The 20496-nt window shown below is 39.3% G+C and overlaps 2 protein-coding genes across 4 annotated transcripts in view; both read right to left on the bottom strand.

Moving 5' to 3' along the window:
• TBCD (tubulin folding cofactor D) overlaps window positions 1-6454 on the bottom strand; it is a 129500-nt gene extending 123046 nt beyond the window's left edge. The window contains exons 1-5 of the mRNA XM_055794773.1: window positions 6348-6454; window positions 5855-6065; window positions 2642-2692; window positions 2344-2441; window positions 1530-1631 (exon numbers count right to left, since the gene is read on the bottom strand). Of these exons, the coding sequence (XP_055650748.1) occupies window positions 1530-1631; window positions 2344-2441; window positions 2642-2692; window positions 5855-6047 (444 nt within the window). The 5' untranslated portion in view covers window positions 6048-6065; window positions 6348-6454. The remainder of the gene's footprint in view (window positions 1-1529; window positions 1632-2343; window positions 2442-2641; window positions 2693-5854; window positions 6066-6347) is intronic.
• A 984-nt stretch (window positions 6455-7438) lies between these two features.
• On the bottom strand, window positions 7439-20426 carry LOC101910565 (fructosamine-3-kinase). 3 transcript variants are annotated; one of them, XM_013294907.3, is made up of 7 exons: window positions 20175-20426; window positions 19832-19940; window positions 14115-14266; window positions 12702-12793; window positions 11414-11496; window positions 10398-10520; window positions 7439-9510 (listed from the first exon to the last, which is right to left on the bottom strand). In XM_013294907.3, the coding sequence occupies exons 2-7, from the start codon at window positions 19910-19912 to the stop codon at window positions 9172-9174; spliced, it is 870 nt and encodes a 289-aa protein (XP_013150361.2). In that variant the 5' UTR covers window positions 19913-19940; window positions 20175-20426; the 3' UTR covers window positions 7439-9171. The 3 variants fall into 3 exon arrangements, with proteins under 3 accessions (XP_013150361.2, XP_013150360.2, XP_005232060.2); XM_013294906.3 differs by having other exon boundaries at window positions 19832-20426; XM_005232003.4 differs by lacking the exons at window positions 19832-19940; window positions 20175-20426 and adding an exon at window positions 15296-19807.
• Between the last annotated feature and the right edge of the window lie 70 nt (window positions 20427-20496).

The raw sequence follows: 20496 nt of genomic DNA, 5'->3' as shown, positions 1-20496 counted from the left end.
TTCCAAAGTAAGATGACAAAAGAGAAAACTCCAAACCTGAATGCTCTGAAACACCACAAGAGACAGAACTACAAGCGATTCCAAAAAGGAAAATTGTAACAAAATTAACGGACCCTCTCCTCTGGACCTGAGATCCAGATAAGTTTATTTTCTTCCCAAAGGAAAACTGATTGTTGCAATTTCCCTTGTTTCTCCTTCCTGCAGCCCATTTTCGCCTCCAGTCACAAGTATGAGAGAAACATTTTCATCCTCATTTCTTACGTATTGCTTTCATGGGTTTACTGAAACAACTTCAGGTGTGTTTTCAGAGACAGACAAGAAGGAACTTTCAAAGCAGTACAACTACATCAACAGCAAAGCGGTCAGAATTGATGACGTTCATTAGAAAATTAATTTAGAGCAGCAATACAATTATTGTCTTCGTATCCATGATTTCTGCTACTTATAATACATGATGATCTCTCTTAAAATTCAGCCTTATTAAAGCCTTCTGGAATTATTTTTCCTTACTCAAAAATATATCAACTACAGTATCTTGGAATTGGACTCGATGATCCTTATGGATCCCTTCCAACACCAGCCATTCTATGATCTCAATCCCTGCTTAAAAATTCTTTGCTTACATAATCTGTCAAATCAGAATTCCTGCACAGAACATTCCCAGCCAAATAAAACTTTAAATCAGGAAACAGCATGAAGTGGTGTCACACTGTTTTTCAAATCACAAACAGGTAAAAAAAAAATATCTGAAATCCTGTGTTAAGTTTTCCACATCCAGGAATATATTATCAACAGGAAGAAATCCAAGTGATTTATGCCTATTGCCATAATTGTGCAATTTTCTCAAATCTTCACCTCCCTCCTTTCAAATGAAAAGGAGAAAAAAACCCAAACCCCCTCACAGATCTGAAGACAGATGTTGGGAGACTGGGTAACAATAAAACACTTCATGAAATTAAAAAAAGACAAGTAACTATCATCTTCATTTCCTCATCAAAATAGAAGTTCTCGTGCCAACTTTGACAAAACTCAAAGGTTTAAAAAACGGCCTCTTTACATTAAGAAATAGGAATAAATATGTAAAACCTAAATACTCAGTTTCCTGTGATTTTACTTTTATTACTTCAAGCTAAATTACTGTGACTGTTAATGATACGCATAGCAGGAAGAGAATTTTGCAGTTACTCCTTTTAGAAGTTCAGTATCTTTCGCAGCCTTTCTTATTACTGTTGTTTCAATTCATTTGTTCCCTTATACAAGTCGTTATAAAGATTCTACTTGCACCTCTATCACCATCACTTCTAAATCCTTAGAACATATCCCATGAAAGAAAAACTTAAGACCTCTCCTTTCAAAAAGACACCTCTTTTCTGACAAGATGACTTCCATAATAAATCCAGATGTTAACACCGGGCAGGATGTTGTATCACTGCTTTATACATTTCTTTCCAGACTTTTTTCTTATACTGTTCATCAGCTTTTTCTGCTGGAGAAACAAAAGTTAAACAAAAAGCACAGCAAGTTCTCACCTCAGAGTCTTTTGGATTCTGGTCTACAAGCAGATCCAAAACAGGCTGTAGATCAACTACTTCATGAGGAAACAGTGGGAGGAAAAGTTTGTACCCTCTCACCTGTAAAAAAGTTTCAAAATGTAGTAAGCTATCTGGCATGGTCAAGTACTGAGGAAGAAGAAAAGATCCTTTGAGGAGCTTCTTGTGTATGACCCTCATGTAGCAAGAACAGTAAGGATATGGATTAAAGTGTTAAATACCTTCAGAAAGAACTAATGGAATGATAATTCTTTAACTTTAAAACAAGAGACCTCTGGAGACTCTTTAGTCCCAACTCTCCTGCTAAAGCATGGCCACCCACAGCAGGCTGATCAGGACCGTGTCTGTAGGATAGTCAGTATCTGCAGGGGTGGAGGCTCCACAACCTCTCTGAGCAATCTATCCCAGTATTCAATCCTTAAAGCCAAAAAACGTTTTCTTATGCTCAGATGGAAAGTCCATAGTCCATCTAATTCTTCATCATACTTTACTCTCTTTTTTTAACATTATGACTGTTTTGTCGCTCAGTATCTCAACATCTGCAATTCTTTTTGCAGTCAGACCTTGATTTTTACTACTCTGGATCATTAAATAACATAAGCTATCATGAAAACCATACAAAAAAAGAACTAATCTTTCACAGTACAGTTTAAAACATTTCATTGCATTACTTAGACGTTTATTTATTTTACTATTTTTGAAAATGTGGCATATTTAGAAGTTAAACAGCAAAGAAAATATTGGAAACTTAAAACATTGCAGTTACAGAATGTTAAATTTGGGGTTTTCTTACCTTTGTAATGATGTAAAGAAATTTAAAAGCCAGGTGAACTAGAGGGGGAGGAGATCCTTTGTCTCGTGCTATATCCAACAATGAATTCATCATCCATTCTAATGAAAGGAGAGGAAAATAAGTGAGACGACATGCAGTTAGCTTACAGTTTCTCATACTCCTAAGAATTGAGAGGGAGACAGTAGTCATATAATGAGTAATATCAGCCACAGCAATCTTGTAATGCAAATATGGACCTTCTAGTTTAACATATTTTCAAGATTTTGATTCAAAATTTTTTTCAAGAAGATATTCCTACCTAAGTGGCGATCCAACAAGTGAGGTTGCTCCTGGTACTTGTCCATTATACCTGAAAAGGAAAATGTATCTGTAATAAACTATTCAAATTAAAAGCTCTTACAGGCATTAATTGTGAGATACAGCCTGATTCCAGACAGCTTTAGCTTAAGATTTCAGCATCCTTGGCTGCCACCATCCGTAAGCAAGGTCAAGAAGGAAGAAAACTACAGAGAAGTAACTGTAAAAATACAGTCTTCCCCCTTCCCTAGTGCAATCATTTACCTACACTGAATCATAAACTCCCTTCCAGGGGTCTCTCTAATTACTATGGACAAATCTCACAGCTAGGTGAAACAAGCAATCACTCCGCTTGCTGCTGTCCTTCAGTGCAGAGCTCTTTGGGGCTCTCCTTTCCTAAGCACAACTTGCCAGCACACGATTTCTGATGGAACTCTGCAAACAGAGGACATTAAACCACTGTGGACTAGCTGCTCCAGGCATACCAGCTTCACACTGCACTCCTACTCACACAGTGACCAGAATGCTGCTTTACAGCTTTCCCCGCCTTGCTGTTCACATATTCTTCCTAAACATATGGAATCCCACTCACTTTTACACGGTGTTCTATTTGTTAGCATGTCAAATTACCGATTGCCTCTAAAAACACACACACACGCAAAGATACCTCAACATCTAGAAGTGTAGTACCATGACACTTTTCTGATTCTGAGGCCGACAGAGTCATGGGGAAACCCTCCCTGGATACCTGGGTATCTTCCTTCCCGTGCCCAGAACATATTTAAAGACATAATTCCACCACTGCAGACCTGTACTGAAACACTGTATAGGCACTGCAGGAAATAATTCAGCAAAGAACAAAGAATCCTTGACACATTTTAACCTGACAAATACAAACTGTAGGTATTACTATCTGTACTCCTCTAAACTTTTCACATTACTTAAATCTTGCCAATAATATGTTACCTTCCTTTTGGGAACTGACTTGAAGAAAGACAAGTTGAAACTGAATATTGAAAAAAAAACTAGGAACAACTTGCCACAGCTTTTAGAAACAAAAGCATTTCAATTTAAACCTAGAATCAACAAAAAGCAGCTACAGGAATGAAAGCTGGATATTGTAAGAGATCATCAAGTGATCCAGTATTGCACTGGGGATTGCCTGGCTCAGGTATTTGATCAGAAAATAGCTTTTTAATTACAAAACTAAAATACCTTCTTACCCTCTCATTTTCCTGCATTTGTTTCTCTCTCAAACAATTTTGCTCACTATCCCTTTTCTCCACTTGTCACATCAACACCTAGATTTAAGACATAACTCAGCTTTGACAGCGCTGTAGCTGACCAGTGGATGACAATGCGCAACCACTTTAAAGACACCAGCCAGTCCAACAGCATCCTTGCAGTAACTCGTGTAATTCCACTCCGATACCATAGTGCTGTCTCCTGTCAAGAGGAAAGCCTGATCTCCTAATCATCACATAACTGCCCACTGTAATTGATGATACCTTAAGCTGCGTACAAATAACAGAACTAGCGAATACAAGAAATTCCATCAACACTCAAAGCAACAGCTCTCAAGCAGAAATGGAATGTAACAGCAAATTCCTCATCTTACCAAATTCTTTGCCCAGATCAGTCTGGCAAGCTAATCTAAAACAAACCCTAAATCTAAATGCTGAAAAGAATGAAGTGAAAAATCACCGGTTTTCTAATGCTATTATTTCAAAAAAAGATCTTCCTAAATTTTCTTAGAAAATTATAGTTGCAGATTAAACTATCTTCCAAGCTTCCATTTCTAACAGTTCCCAAAAAAAATGAACAACACATTTTTGTGAATGTTTCGGAGACCTGCATCAAAATCTGATAATTTTTATAATTATGATATATGATCAATATCAACATATATGATACATAACTGATTATTATGGCATTATCTGCATATGGATTAAAGGTATTCCGTAAGCGTCAATGTTACATGCCACACCAAGCCTGTTACCATATTTGGGATATTTTGCCCAAGAAAGATCAAATGATACCATATGACACTAAATATTATAATCAAATATTGAACAACATGTACAGTACCTATCAGTTTTAAGGATATTAACACTGTATTTACTAAGCAACGACATGCATGCAGAAACTTCATAAATACAATTTAAATACACAGAGACAGTACACATGATACAGAAGACAGAGAGGCATCGCAAAATGATCTGTTGGAGAAGAAGATGTCCTTTCAGACACTTGAGAATTTTTCAGTAATGACTTTTCTATCCCAAATCTACCATTTCACCTGTGACACTGAATCATCAACACAAATCTAAGTGTTCTTGCTACTGCTTTCTGAAGTTACATGTTCATCATTAAACTCCTCAGATGGAACAGCCAGTTAAGTCAATTGAGTATAATACTACTGAGAAGCTTCTGCAGGGTCAAATTTCCAAATTCTGGGGTTTCTGGTTTATTGTCTACCTCTCTTTGTCAAAAACCCACCAGCTCAATATTTTGACTGCAAGTTTTTGCAATTTCACCATTTTTGCAACAATACTTGCAAAATGCTAGCTTGATTTGTAAATACGTGAAACCTTGCATTAACATGCAAATCACCCGGTCAGGATATTGGCTCCAATACACAGATGTGCTTTATAACAGGCTAATTACCTAGGGCACTGCTACATGTACATAATTATAACACTTCTACATTCAGCTGAGGTCCAGAAGCAGAACAGCTTTTGTTCTATGGCAAAAAAGCTGTTACTAAGATCTAAGTTGCCTTCACTCAGAAACAATTACAAGATCTGTGTGGATTCAGCTGCCTTTCATACTTCCTATGAAACTAAAAATATGAAACTAACTCTTTAAAGCTCAAAGAAATTTAAACAAGTAATCAGGTATAAAAATGGCTTTGACAGACATACAATCTTCAACTAAATTATTGTCTGCATTTGAATAGGAAACTGGAAGCTAAACATGGGCCAGAATTCAGTTGTCTTAAATCTAAGACCTGGGGCTTTATTTACAGCAGTTAAATACCTTACAATAACGGTACAGATATCTGGAAAACAAATGAGTAGAAAAATAACTCTAAACTACCTGTTGATAAAGTTCCAGCATTATCACCAATAGAAAATTAACAGTTTGGACCTTTTTTGGTGGCAAGATGCTCTAAGCAACACAAGAACGTGCTCCCTTTGGATGATGTGCTCACCTAGGAATTTTTCCACGGCCATTTCTCGAGTCACCAGGTCCCCAAAGACCCCCTTGAGGTTACCGATGAGCCCCCTGACCTCCTGGCTCTCCGTGAAACTCTCCAGGACACTTCTCGTGGTGGCGACCCCCGGCTCCTGACTCCTGCCATCCTCTGGCTCGGGCGCCGCGCCACCCATCTCGCCCAGAGCCATGCCCGAGGCTCCCTGCAACTGGGCAGAACGGCCGGTCAGTCAGGGGTCCCGGAGCTGGGGGTCCCGGAGTGGGACCGCCCCGGCCGCGCCTCACACACGTCTCACGCCGAGCCGCCGCCCGGCCCCGCCCGCCGCCATGCGGCCCACCGCACCCCTCCACGGCAGGCCTGGCCCGGCCCGGCCCGGCCCTCCCCGCCTGGCCCGCACAGCCACCGGCTCCCGGAGGCAGCACCGGGGAGGGCGAGCGGCCCCCTCGCCCCCTCACGGCGACCCGCGCCACGGGCGACCCGCGCGCATTACCCCGGCAACGGCCACGGCACTCCCCGGCCCCGGCCCCCGCCTCCCTCCTACGGGGCGCCGCGCGGGACCAAAAGGTGCGGCGGCGGCTGCGCTCCCGCGCGCGGCTCCGCCCCTGCCGCAGGGCCGGCGGGCGGCTGAGGGGAGGCTGGCGGGAGGGCTGAGGGGGCCGCAGGGCGGGCTGGGGGGCTGAGGAGACGGCAGGCCCGGGGGCGGCCGGTCCTGGCAGGCGGAGCGCTTTGCAGCGTTTATTGCCGATTCCGTGATCCGCCGGAGCGCAGAGCCCGCGGTTTGCGGCTCCTCAGCGAGCTGGGGAAGGCGCCTGGAGCTGGGCGGCGGCCCAGGCCCTGCCCGCGCCCCCGCAGCGCTCTCAGTGCTGCGCAGGGCACAAAAGGCGTGTGGAAGGCACCTGGGTTACACCGTTATCCATGACCTTCTCCATTTCTCACTCTAGCCACGCCAAAACTGTCTATTATATGGTTAACATAATAACTCATTATCTAAACCTTATAAAATTCTGGATACAAAAATCGAATGCTGAAAGCTACAACTACAGAAAAAAAGGGAAGGGAGCGGGACGACTCAAACGTCTACTCCCTCACAGCAGTTACTATCTCTCATGCCATATTCTTTCCCATTAGTTTTCTCGGAAAGATATTTTATCATATTTCGGCCCAAGACATCCCACATCTCCACTTCCTTTCCCACACACTTTCCCCCTGAATATTTTACCAGATGACAGCACTGCTTTTCCGCTTCTCTCTTGACATGTCACCAACACTAGAAAAGTAAAGCTGGGTTCTGAATTAGCCATTGACTAAGTCACCTCAGGTTATCTTTTTAACCTCACAGAGAATAAACTCAAAGGATCAGACCAGCTGCCAAACTGAAATGGGTGGTCAGGGCGAGATGAGTTGCCTTCAGAGGTGCTCCTTCAGCTCCGCTGGTTATAAAGGAAATTCAGGAAGAATTCAGTCTGGTCAGGACCTTAGGACAGGTAACTGCTCTTTCCCAGTATCCAGCAACTCCAGCCACACCCAAATCCCTTATCTGCAGGCCCAAATTCATTAAAGCAAACCACAATCACAAATACCTAGTTTCTGCAATGTATTTTATTTGAGAAGGAGCTTAAGTTCACATGTCCTTTCCAATGTAACAGATGTATTTCTGTTAACATTCATAAATTCTAGTACACATGCACTTTGATACCAGCTTCCTCAGACCTGGATCTTCTAGATATCAGCTATGATTTCAGCTGTGTTCTAACTCTCTTATTCCACTTCTCCACTGTTATAATTGTACTAAGTACTATAACCACACTGTGACAGCTTCACCCTAATTGTAGCCCAAATTCAAAGGAAGTAAAAAATTTTAACTGTTTGTATTATATTTACAGAGAAATGCATTTTTTAAAATATTATCTCAATTACAACATTAAATTTTATGAAATCTTTATAGTACAGCTATTTAAAGCTGAAAAAAGTAGACAATTTAAGCATTTTTTAATATAAAATTTTAGGTATTAGTCATGACAGCTGTCTGAAGCCTAAATATGTAAGTTCAGTCATCCTTGCTTACATCTTCCAGTTCACATATAAGTGCAGTCCAACAAATGTTTATTTACTTTCTTTACCACTTTATTCCATTTAAAAAAAGCATGGATTTGCTAATGTACTCTAGCTCACACTGTATGCCAACATCTCTGTTGCATGGTTTTCTCCCCACATTCTCATTGCCTATGTTTTCTGTAAAAATAAAGCAGTTAGGAACATTATAAAACATTACAAAGCCATCTAATTTGACACTGTTCCTTCAATAATCCAGCATTGGCAGAACAGACTGGCTTTGCCTACTGTACATCATTTTATAAAACTGAAAATATATCAAGCACCAACCACCCAGCACCACAGATGCTTTCTCATCACCAAAACACTAAGCCTCCCTCCCACTTTTTGCTATCTTTTTACAAAGTTATTTAAATATGTTACTATCATAGTATAACACACTGAAATACCATACTAAAACTATGATATGTTATTATCAAACTCATATGGTAACAACCCGCTTTCTGACCATACAGTTAATTAGCAAGGAACTACAGAGACATCCTTTTTAGGAAATACCACCGTAATTTAAATTTCTCGTAGCAAGAGAAAAACAAATGCATGTAAGTAAATTACATTAAATTAAAATACATATTAGAAATTATATTAATTATACACGCTTTCCAAGTGCAGTCCAAAGGGCTTTGTCTACTCTTTAAAATCAAAAAGAGAATGTTTTCATTTTCAGATTCATAGAATCTGATTTAAATTTTGCAAGTAGGACACTTAACATGGGAAAGACAACAGAAATATAAAGGGGAAAGGGGATGGACACAGAGACAAAAAACTAAAACAGAATAAAAGAGGGGAGACATAAGGAACTGATTATTATTTCAAGCACCGCAATCCCACAACAGTAGCTCTCAACAACAAACTGCTGGTAGAGACACAGGAGTCGTGGCAAGATGCAAACCGTGGAAACAGAGCAGCTATGAAGTGAGACTCCCTACGGAGAGTGAGGTTAGGCTGACTGTCATGCTACTTTTCCAACCTAGTGGACTCTTCACAAACAATGCAGTCTTTTCCTTCAGCAGCATACAAACCTGTGCTAGTAAACTAATGTATATTTTAAAAATTACACAATCACTCTTAACATTTAGTGAGGCTCAAAAGTGTACTAAGCCTTTTACACCTTAGGTGTTTTACCATCAACATTAATTCCTAGTTTGCGTTACTTCTGGTAAGTAGGCGCTGTTCGTTACTAATTTCTCAAACCTATCTGGTTACTTTAGAAGTTTTCTCATTACGTTTAGGGTAGATCCCCTGTATCCTGTCCCAAAATGGTTCCAGTGGTTTATGTAATTAAAGAGCTGATACAATTTGTTTCGTTTCTCAAATCCTGGAGCTTTGGGTATTTTACTGTGATAGGCAGAGAAAAAACAGCTGCTAAACCCCCCAAACATTCCAGCAATGGCCAGTTCAAACTCTGAATGGCCATAGAAGGAAGCAGGATCAAAGATAATTGGCCCAGAGTCGTCCTCCGCCACATTTCCTGCCCACAGGTCCCCATGCAGGAGAGCAGGAACAATTTCGATGTCACAGAACATTTCAGGAATCTTTAGCTGAAAAAGCACGGACAAATATGTAACCATTAAAAGAGTTTTGAAGAAACTATTAAATAAAATAAAGTACTGTAGTATGTAAGAGACTAAGCTAGTCAATTACTGCCTATTTTCAGTCCTCATGGAGTGCTTTTGAAGTTGATAGCTACAAGCATAAACCTAAACTGTAAGCCAGTAATAAACAGTCCTGATTGTTCTTGACAGAGCTTAGCAAATCATTTAATTCACAGTCTGGTATCAACACCTAGTATTAATGTATTGTTTCTAGGCATGAATAGTGTTGGCCATCACAAGAAATAAAACAAATTTCATTTGAATTAAAATGTTTCAGTGGCAAAAAAGGGCAGCAGTAAACACCTGTACCAATTAAGCAGAACTAAGGAACAGATCTGTGATGTAAGCTTGCCGAGGAACACATTCCTGGTGGGTTTCCAAGTGCTGCATGGAGTGTCCCCTGAACCACAGTCGCAGCTGTGAGCCTGGACCAACTGACAAAAAAAAAAAAAAAACCAAACCAACCTGCCTGGACAGCAGAATCTTAACTGCTTTGTAACACCAAGTTCTTAGACAGGATTTACCACATTATTATTATTAGCTGTATTCGAAGAAGCAAATGTCAGTGCTGAATTACAAGTTTATTTTCACTGTCTATTGAAAAACTGAAAGAGCAACATGAATTCTTTTCAGCTGACAATGTTGTTGGACCAGCTGTGAAGCTAGTACATGTACTGGTGTTATATATATATATAAAATATATATAATTCACAATGAATATGCATTTTATATATATATAAAAGCTATGCAAATAGCTTATAAAACACCTTTAAAATTCCACTAATGTATATTTTCTAACATTCTGAAAAGCAGATTTAAGCTGTGGTTCATACTTTTAGCTGTGACCAAAGTTCTCGGGCTTCTCTATCTCCATAATCTTTTTCAATCAAATCCAATTGAGCTTGGAGTCGGTGACGAATAAAGAAGGAAGGCCAATCGTTCTGCCATTCATTCACCTAGAAAATATGATACAGAGGTTTGTAATAAACAATTTTAACATATACTTAGTCAGTATTAATAATACATAGATATCCAAGTTAAAATGTTCAATGCTGACACAACGCTGTAGCCAATGTTAGTATGACCTACGCACAATGTTATTAGACATTTCGTCAATTGTCCTTTTGGGAGTGATGCCCTGTCCCATGCTTAGGTTGTCTCTTAACATGAGATCCAAATTGAAGTTCTGGCTATTTTCATTCATTTACATTTTCCTGATGTTTTTTAGATGGAGAGTTTCTGGTGAGATCATTTCAGTTATTCCATATTATATTCCAAAATCTTTCTGGAATTGCAAAAGTATTTATTAATTCATATTTTTTTACTGGGTAATGTGTTTCTAATTCTGTGAAAAGTTGTAATTAGCAAAGAGTTTGAGATATTGGAAGTTCATTCAATTAAATAGCAGAATGAAATTCTACCATGTGCAAAGCCAGCAAATGACTGATTTATCTCTGAGAGCCCTTTCCAATGTCTTACATGATGTGTTACATGTGTTACTCTAAGAGTAGTGGATTTTACCATTCGAGGACCATGAAGTAGGGATTTAGAAAAAACAAAAACAAAGACATAGTATGTGAAGGGATGCTTGCTTTATTAAGTGTCACTAAGCTAAAAACTACCACATAATTTAAAATTCTTAATTCGATCCACTGTGTCTGCTTGCTACATGCACAGTAGCAAGCCACGTATGTTGAATAGCCGTCATATTCCCCTGCTGTCAGATCAGAATGGAACAGTGAAAGCAAAACTGTCATCATAAAGCTGAAGGCCAACAAAACAAGCTTTTGGATAAGGAGTTTACAGAACTGTATGAGTATGTGTCAGCTTTCACAGGCATGGAACATACCTGTGGTATATAACCACAGCAAGTGGCTGTATGGAATCCAAACTTATCCACATATTGAGACTCAGAGTGTCCTGCTCCTTTACCTAAGAAACAAAATAAATATTGGGAGTTTCAAGATCCTTACATGGTAAAGTTTGCAGACACAGAACTAAATTTCAGAGAATAGACATACAAAATAATTTTAAGCAGTAAGTTACACTTATTTCATGGTCACAACCCTCTCTAAAGATGGAAAGAACTCTCTTAAACTTGATACTGAATGGACATGGAGGCACAATTAGTAACAGTTAGTGACTTTTCTTTGTATAAATGAGTTAGACGTTCAGGAACAGAGTCCAGACACCACATTCAAAATCTACTGTCCCAACACTTGAACCTGTTGTCATTAAATACAGCTTATTTTTAATTCATAGATTATTTATGACCTTCATTAGGCCTTCACTCAAAAATAATGGATTAAAATATGTCTACTACTAAAAGTAGAACCTGGGAAGTCACAGGAAAGACAGATACAGACAGGTGGTTCTGGTCTTAATACTAACAACTCTAAAAGAATAATTCTTTGTATAGCTTCCTTTTATTTTTTTTTCCACTTACACCTTAATCCACTTTCCAAAGAGTGATGGAAGATGTTTTCATTTACGTTAATAGAAACTGGATCACAACCTTACACTGCTGAATTACAGTTGTCTTCAAGAAACAGCAATTGTTGTATATTTTGCTACATATTTGAGTTCAAAAATGTCATCCCTAACATCTTTAAAGGAGAACTTAATTATGGGCTTACTAATTGGGACCATATTCTGTAACAATTGCCTAAACTAACAGTAAACAAAAAGAGAGGATATCTGTAATATCAAGAACATTTTAAGAGGTTGATAGTACATGAGGCTGAAAGGTTCAGCTGACACTGAAAAAGACAAGTAGTCCAAATTTTCAGTTTGACTTAAGAAATATTGAAAGTTCTATCAAATATTAGCACTACTTCTTACTGAATTTCAGTATCCACATAGTTTTATGAAACTAAGTATATACAAAATGAATAATTAAAATAAAATTAATTTAGTTTTGTAAAGGTTAAAATGATACGTTTAAAAATTGTAATAGTAATTATAGGTCCTATATAAATATAATGTACATTTGAGAAGTGTGGCATAGGGACATGAGGGACGTACGTCATGAAAGAGCGTCCCAGTATTTAATTATCATTACAAGTATAATGCACTACTGTACCACAGCCAAATTAATTATTTCATTTTTGATTTAGTACATGATATCAATACTCTACCAATTGTGTTTCCCTCCTTTCTCAGCTTCTCTCCAAGTTTCTGGTTATAAAGGTGAAGATCTGCTAGCTGCTCTCCAAGCTTTGAAGAATATCTGTAGGATCAAAAACCAAATCAAAACTCAAACAAGACAAGCGAACAAATTATTACGGGGGAGGAAAAATCTCAATGAAACATGACCAAGTATATTTTGGGCAAATATGGAACCTCAATCAACTTCAGAAGTACATAACAGGGAGCAAATGACTAGACAACTCTGAAGAAATGGGTTGTAACATGACAAAACGAACCTAAGTCAGTGCTCTTGCAAGAAAGGTAAACGGAACACAAGGTTGTATAAACAGGAGCACAGAGTGCAGGAGGATCAAGTAATCCTTATCAGCTCCACATTAATAAGCAGAGAATAGAACATGGTGTCTACTTTTGGGCCTCATACTTCAAGATCAGCTGAGCAGCAATAATAATAGTCAGTCTAAAAAGAAACCATAGCAAGGACTGAGTTGAGGTTGCTTAAAGCAGAAGACAAGACAACTGAAAAACAATTAAAATATTTTGTGCAGATACCTGAACAGGAGCTGCAAGGACAGAAACTAATTTCTTCTCCATACCCAGAGTAGGTAGAAAATAACGGGTTTAAAATTGTAACCAGGAGGAATGAGATTAGACATTGGAAAAACTTTCCTAGGAAGAGTGGAAGGGATTGGAACAGACTAGCTGGGGAGGCTGTGGAACTGCCATTATTCTCCCAATAAAAATAGATAGCTTGGACAAACAACCGCCAGAAGAGCCATATCCCTGTGTTCCCATAGAGGCCTGGAACAAAGCAGACAGTTCCTGAAAGCCTATGTTCAGGAGCCCGTGACTCCTGAATTCCACATTCAGGTTCGTTGATAAATGAGCTAGAACTTCATGTTATCTATCCACTTATTTCTTCCTCACCCTTGTGCCTTCGACCTTGTTGACTGACTTCAATCATACTTGAAGATTACACTTAGAGAAGCAGAGGTTTCAAAAACATAAGAAGGCTGTCAGTTTAAAGAAAACTGATAGGCTGGGAAAGAAACTCACATGAAAAATCTCACGAGGGAAAGGTGGGCTCAACTCAGCCATTACCGCACTCACTTTAGTAGCATCAGCACACGTGGACCAGCATACAAAGCTCTAGGCTAGCAAGAGCATGCCATTTCTATTGCAGAGAAGGGAAAAACCAGGGAAGAACAAAATATGGGGAAGGTGTATGTACACGCACACAGAAACATATTTTTTTTAATATGTATGCACATACACAAACACAGAACTTGACAGATACAAAGTCTGAGAAAACAGAGAGGTTGTTCTCAGAAAGTTCTGAGTGACTGTAAGGCATAAGAAGATATGCCCCAAAACATAGTAAAAAGAAAGATGTACAGACGTACTTGTTGAGGTGCTTCATCTTTAGGTACTCCATGACAAACATTGCTCCTCCTCCAGGTAGGTCAATTACTTTAATAGGCTGAGGCACTCTTACAATATCGGTTTTCTGAATAGCTTCCAAACTTGCCATTTCCCCTTCAAACATTTTTCTAGCCTGTCAAAGAATAAGAATATCCTTGGGCTAAACGATGGATGTCTGCAACAAGCACTTCAGGAAAAACAGCCTTGTTTACAACGTTCCAAGGAGTTAATTCATCTTGATAAAAGAACACAAGCTGCAGCAAGGTTTCAGTCCATAAAAGGGAGACTTGAATACCTTAATTCTAACTTGTTTCCCAAATTCATTCCAGGGTAGTAGGCACATTTCACCATGATTCCCAGCTGCTTATGGAACTACTACCAAACTACTTAGATGTAACAGTATCTCTGGGGATAATACCAAGACCTCCTCCTTCAAAACCACAGGTGATCACTACTAAATGAAGTGAAAGATTGAATCCTTAAACTGGTTCTCCTTCCCATGTGGATCCATGGCAGCCAGATAGAGATGACAGCACAAATATTAAGCCTGCACTTTGCATTTTTGAAGTAAAGATGCTGTTCTTCACAGCAGTTTTAGGATGTTATTTATATTGATAAAGCAAATTTCTGATGCACTCTGCTATTATAAAAAGCAATTGAGTATTCATTTAATAATAGAAAAAGTCAGGAGCTTTGCCTGAAAATTTGCAAGAATCTCACTGCTAGAAATACCAAAAGCAATGGGGAAGTTTGAAGTCTCTGTAGCTTTAGAAATAATACATGAGTTTTAGCACTGGTGCAGTTTTCTCCCTCCCACTATTCAACTGAAACATGAGAAGTAATGCAGTGAATGCAAATTCAGCTTTAGGCTTTTACAAACTACAAAAACTCAGCCTCCTTTTCACATACCACGATGCCAACTCCTGTTGTTGACGATTATCGCATTGCATTACACCTCATTATTCATTAAGCAAACCTGATGCATTAATACTTGATGTAAAACAGACTACAGCTTAAAAAAAAAAACAAACTGAAAGGAAAACAGGAATAATTAAAAGTCAGCCTGAAAATGCAGAAGTCTGAATTACTGAAAATCAGGTGCTTTTAAAATAAAAAGCTCTCTACATGCAATATTAGTAGTTAAATATCTGCTAGCATTAACCTGAGGTTTGTGGTTGATCTTAACAAATACTCGTCCACTGTCTGTTTCATAACCTTGGCCTTTGCTAATGTATCCTCCTCCCGAGCTTCCAAATGCCTTCAGAACAGAAGTTTTCAATTCCGTTTTAAGGATTTTTTCCATGGCAATTTCCAGGCTGCTGCAGCTGCTTTCGGCTAAATCCAGTGCAAAACAAGATTAAAGGTCTGGGTCCTTCTTTCACTGTCACTCTGCTATGAGGTAGTAAGGGCCACCCACCAAATGGGAAAAAAAAAAAAAAAAAAGGCAGCCAAAAAAACAACCAAATGTAAATCCAGAGATAACATTTCAAAAAATGCTTTGTTTCCCATAGGCATACATGAAAAATAAATATCTTTAGGAATATTTGCTACAATGAAATTGAGAGGTGTGTCCTGGGTCCTCTCTCAGCTGTGATGAGCTGCTGGTATTTGTAGTTTGGCCCCGTTTTCCCTCCCGAAGCCCCACTCGCGCTGTCGCAGCGGTCATTTTTAACTCGCCCACCAGAGGGCGCGTCAACGCAACACTACAAGTCGCGCACCCGTGTTGTCGTGCGGTTATTCAGGGTATGCAAACCCAAGCTGCCGGCCGTACGGGTGTAATTAAATCACGCTGCCGGCCGTTAAGTCAGCCACCAGAAATATGTAGAAAGGGTGGTGGGTCTTTCTCTCTGCTTGTAGTTTCTTTGTGTGGACTGGAGTATTTTTGTCATCACTAAGATCTTTAGAACGCTTTCCCTTCTTGGGGCGTAGTTCAGAAGCAGTCAAAAGATTTTCATTGCCTGAAAGTGCCCTCAAATCGGTGAAATAGTAAGTGCTCAGGGCTGGACATCATCAGGTGAAAATTCATAGAAAAAGCATCAAGTTGGTAATAAAGAAATTTAGGATACTGTTCCTTTATGCTTCTCCAGGTTTAACAAGATCTTTAGGATGTCATTTCCCTTTTTTATCTCCTTTCACAATCTAACACACAGAAAGAAGATCCCTTGGGTACTGCTGCATTCAATCACTTCATACTTGTAAAGTGCACGGACACCCTCTGGTATAAATCATCAAACCTTTAAAACATGTTATCGTAACCCAGACCCTACAACATTTGTTTTAATGTCTGTATGAAGATTACACGTATTTGCTTAGGTGGCTATGACCAACTCCTAGCACATTACAATCCATGGAAAAGACTGCAGTTCTTGTTCTCACTTGGAGAAGCAAAGCCTACCAGCTCCCCAGGGAATTTCTGGATTCTGTTGCCACTGTTGCACCTGCTTTCATTCACCTCTTTCACTACTGTTTGCATTGATTCATGTAAGCTATTTGGGTTTGACAGAGAAAGGAATGATTACTGGACTAATACTGGCTTCATTAGGTAGGCTTTTCATGACATTCACAAATGGCTCCAGTCCTAAACGGAGTGAAAAATACTGGTACAGCACAAGTTGTTTCTAAACCAAGTGATTTCTCCGAACATAGCTCCTTATGGTACACAGAACAGCTGGAACACAGGCCTCAAAGAGACAAATTAAGGAGGAACTTTTCTAACATCCCAATTTATTTGAGCAGGGTATTGCTTATAGAGTAAAAGCACAAGCTGGAAAAGTGCAGCTCAGCCTGGAATCAGAGCGTGATGCAGCACAGAAGAGTATTCAAAAACAGTAAGAATCCACATTTGATGTTATGTATCTTGGTTGGATGTTTGCGTTATATGTCTAAAGTAACCGGTGACTGCTTTGGCAATCCTACAAAGTCCAGCTGTAATATTTTATGATCATCACATTACTGGTATACTTACTGTAAAACAGATTTTCACAAAACAGAGCTGCAGAAAGTGATGTTGGGGAGAGGTAGAGAAGAAGAGTCAGCACTTACTGTAGGAGTCTTAGGTAATTTGTCCATACAGTCTCATGGAGAATTTGTGCCTAGAAAGTGAGCCACAGCTGCTAAAGCAAACAGCTGTGCCTGAACCAAATGAAGCTTAAAGCAGAAGTGCTCAGCACGTACATAAAATCACAGTAAACCAGTGCACATGCACTCAAAGGAACTTGATTATGGCTGTAGATCTCAGACCGTTTGAGGCAATTAGTTAAAATGACTCATATGACTGACTTATGGATAGTGAAAACACCAAGCAATTTGAATTTCAGGACATATGAAGCCCTGAAGAGTACCCTACTATTAGAACAATGGCCTCCAACTGCTGAAAGGAGGGAACCATACTCTAGGTTGCAATAGGGCATCTGGGGAAAAGAAATAAAGTTTTTTGACAACAAAATAAATTACAATGAGCATAGACAAATGAATTAGGGTATCTTTCACTATTTACCTGTAAGGAAAAAACCCAAAAGCCCCCCAAAAAAACCAAAACAAGCAAGGAGAATAGATCTTCATCCCCAATATTACTACTGAACCCGAAATTTCTGCAGTCAAGTATGCCATGGTCTTCTCTCCTACAATTTCTAGTGAAGATGCCGATAGTTACTGACTGTAACACTTCTTTCAGCATTCTGACGTTTTATTTCATTTTTTGTTAAACCAGACACAGGACTGTGTTACTCCAAATATATTGCATCACTTACATAGTAGCCAAGAGATAGGAAAGCCTTCTGTTTCCTTCCACGCTGGATCAATATTTAACTAGTAACGCACAGGTGAAAGGCCTGGTTTCCCAACACATTTGTTCACACTGTTTCCAGTCTAGCAACTTCAAACAGTATCATTTCAAATGCTGGAGGGAAAACAAGGCAAAAGCATCTCAGAGGGGCTCAGAGCGCTTGAGTGCACACGGCAGCGCCGGCTGCCCCTGCGCGTTCAGTACCATGGCCCACACCCACGGTGCGGAGTCACGCAGGACTGGCCCCGTCGGTGTTGCTGGGCTCCCGGTTTGAGACCAAGCCTCAGCGTTACGCTCGTAACTCTTCAGTTTTCTAGTTCTTTTCTTACCGTTTTGCTCACAACTGCTTCTAATACGTTTCTTTTCAAAGATTGGCCAGAAGACAGATACCCCATGCATACCGACAGAGAAAAAAAAGACCGTTTTACTGCTCCTCTGGGAGTAACAGGATCTAAAGAATCACAGGAAAACAAAGCAGCTATACAGAACAGCGTAAGCCAAGAGCAAGGAAAGACTTTCCATAATAAAAACCTCCCTTCCTTTGACAGAAGTTACAGTTTCTCAGTAAAGAGCTATTCCAAGGACAAATGATTCAGAGCTCCTTTAAACCTACACATCTGATCTTCAGCGTAACTGCACAGGCTGTAGCTCTGTATGCAGTATCAACCACGTCTTGGGAGATTTCAGAAAATTCTTTTGAGATTTCATTGGAAAATATGTTGAAGAGTAATTTATATTATTTTACAAAGAATAATAACACTATTGTGATTCTGGTGTAGCTTAATTATCGGAAATTTATTTTCCCTTTAAATCTTTTTGTCACAGTCAATGCCTGCATGACAAGCCAATTATATACCACTTCCCACCTGCTTTTATTTCTGCTACAAGCATCAGTTAAAATCACCAGATCTATTTTGGAATGGCAGTGAGGATGAAAAGCAGGAAGAAAAACAGTACAACAGTGCAGCAGTCCTATGGGCGGGCAGTTTTTGCAGATGGCACCAGTCCACAAGAATGAAAACAAAGTATCACCGTGAAATGTAGGGTACACAAGAACTATAAGCAATTCGGCAGAAATACAGGTTCTTGCACAGACGTTCAAACTAGATGGATATCCACAATTAGGACAGTCAAGCTCAGAGAGGCTGTGCAGTCTCCATCCTTGGAGGGTTTCAAGACCAAACACCTCAGTAACCTGGCCTGTCGCCATAGTTCATCCTGCTTGAAGCAGGAGATTGAACTGTGTGATCTCCTGAGGTCTGCCCCAACCTGAACTCTCCATGATCCTAACCACCAAGTCCAGACTTCCAAGTTTCCCTTCCACTAACTCCTCTCCAAGGCAGAGGCTGATATTGTTAAAATTACACATAATCATATTCCAACCCACTAACTAATTCCCTAGGGAATTCATTTCAAATTTTACTTTAAGAAACAGGTATAGGGAGATCTGGTTTCAACAGAAACTTGAGATGCTTTAGACTGCATATGCCACACATACATTGTGATCCACCTTGAGAACGAGACTTAGAAACCTCATGAGAGCTTATTCCAGTGCTTTACAATATACAAATACATGTACATTATATATTTAAGAAAAATTCAGTGGTTCTTTTACCCTTTTTCCCCGTCGAAACAGGAATGGAAAGTCAGCAAAATTATGATACAAAACCAGGAAACACAGAATGAGAGCATGGGCACAAGGAAACACGCTCACCAAATTTAGAATGTACACAGGGAGCCAAGAGGGAGGGGTGTATGAGAAGGACAAGCAAGACATGTTAGCTTTAAACTACCAGAGAAAGAGATGAGTAACAAAGGCATGCCTGGAACACATAATGTAACAAAATGATCAAAGAGAACAATTCTAAGAGCAGTGCAGAACCATACAATACGTAAGGAAAAAAAAAATATTACTTTACAGAACTGCGGCAATTTCTTCTTCAGGGCCCACCAGCTGCCTGCCTTCAGAAGTGAAGATTTCATGCCCTTCTCCATCCCCAGATTCAACCGCTTTCTATAAGAACTCAAAACAAAGGGAGCCATGCTACAGTAAAGCCTGCTGTTGCATTCCATTTGTATTCCTCTCTACACCCCTTCCATTTTCAATTGTAGCAAAAAATTGCTTTGAAAAATTGAGCATAATATCCTTTAAATTAAAACTCTAAATACATTTGTTTCTGTACAACACAATTTTTGTTCAATCACAAAAATATTTTGATTCAATTCTATGAGGAAAAGGTGATGTTTGAAGACTTACCATTTATCACTCAAGTCTATGGCTGACAGAAAATCCAACTTCGTATCACTTTTCACTTTCTAATGATAAAAAGTAATTAGGTATTTTAGCAAAATAAACATGTTGATTTGTTAAAGATTTGTAAACAGAAGGACTTTGTTAAATAACTTCTAACTTTATTATGCAGGCATATGGAAATAAACAGTTAAGGGTTCTAACCAATTGACTGCTGTTTTCTTCAGTGACACACTGCTCCAGATTAAAATCCAGGATCACTTTCCCATCAACATCTCTGATGACCATAATTGTCTAACAGACAAGGGACTTTTAACAGGTTAGAGCA

The sequence above is a fragment of the Falco peregrinus genome, chromosome 2 (assembly GCF_023634155.1).
Source record: "Falco peregrinus isolate bFalPer1 chromosome 2, bFalPer1.pri, whole genome shotgun sequence".
NCBI classification, from domain to species: Eukaryota; Metazoa; Chordata; class Aves; order Falconiformes; family Falconidae; genus Falco; species Falco peregrinus.
The sequence above is the reverse complement of the archived record's forward strand: the minus strand, read 5'-3'. Positions and strand labels throughout refer to the sequence as shown.

Excerpts from the sequence above, each read along its gene's own strand:
- LOC101910565 (XM_013294906.3), bottom strand. The coding sequence starts at position 19,990 with ATGGAATGCAACAGCAGGCTTTACTGTAGCATGGCTCCCTTTGTTTTG. Across the intron at positions 12,794-14,114 it reads AAGATGAAGCACCTCAACAA|ATATTCTTCAAAGCTTGGAG; the intron begins GTACGTCTGTAC and ends TTGATCCTACAG. Across the intron at positions 11,497-12,701 it reads AAAGGAGGGAAACACAATTG|GTAAAGGAGCAGGACACTCT; the intron begins GTAGAGTATTGA and ends TTTGTTTCTTAG.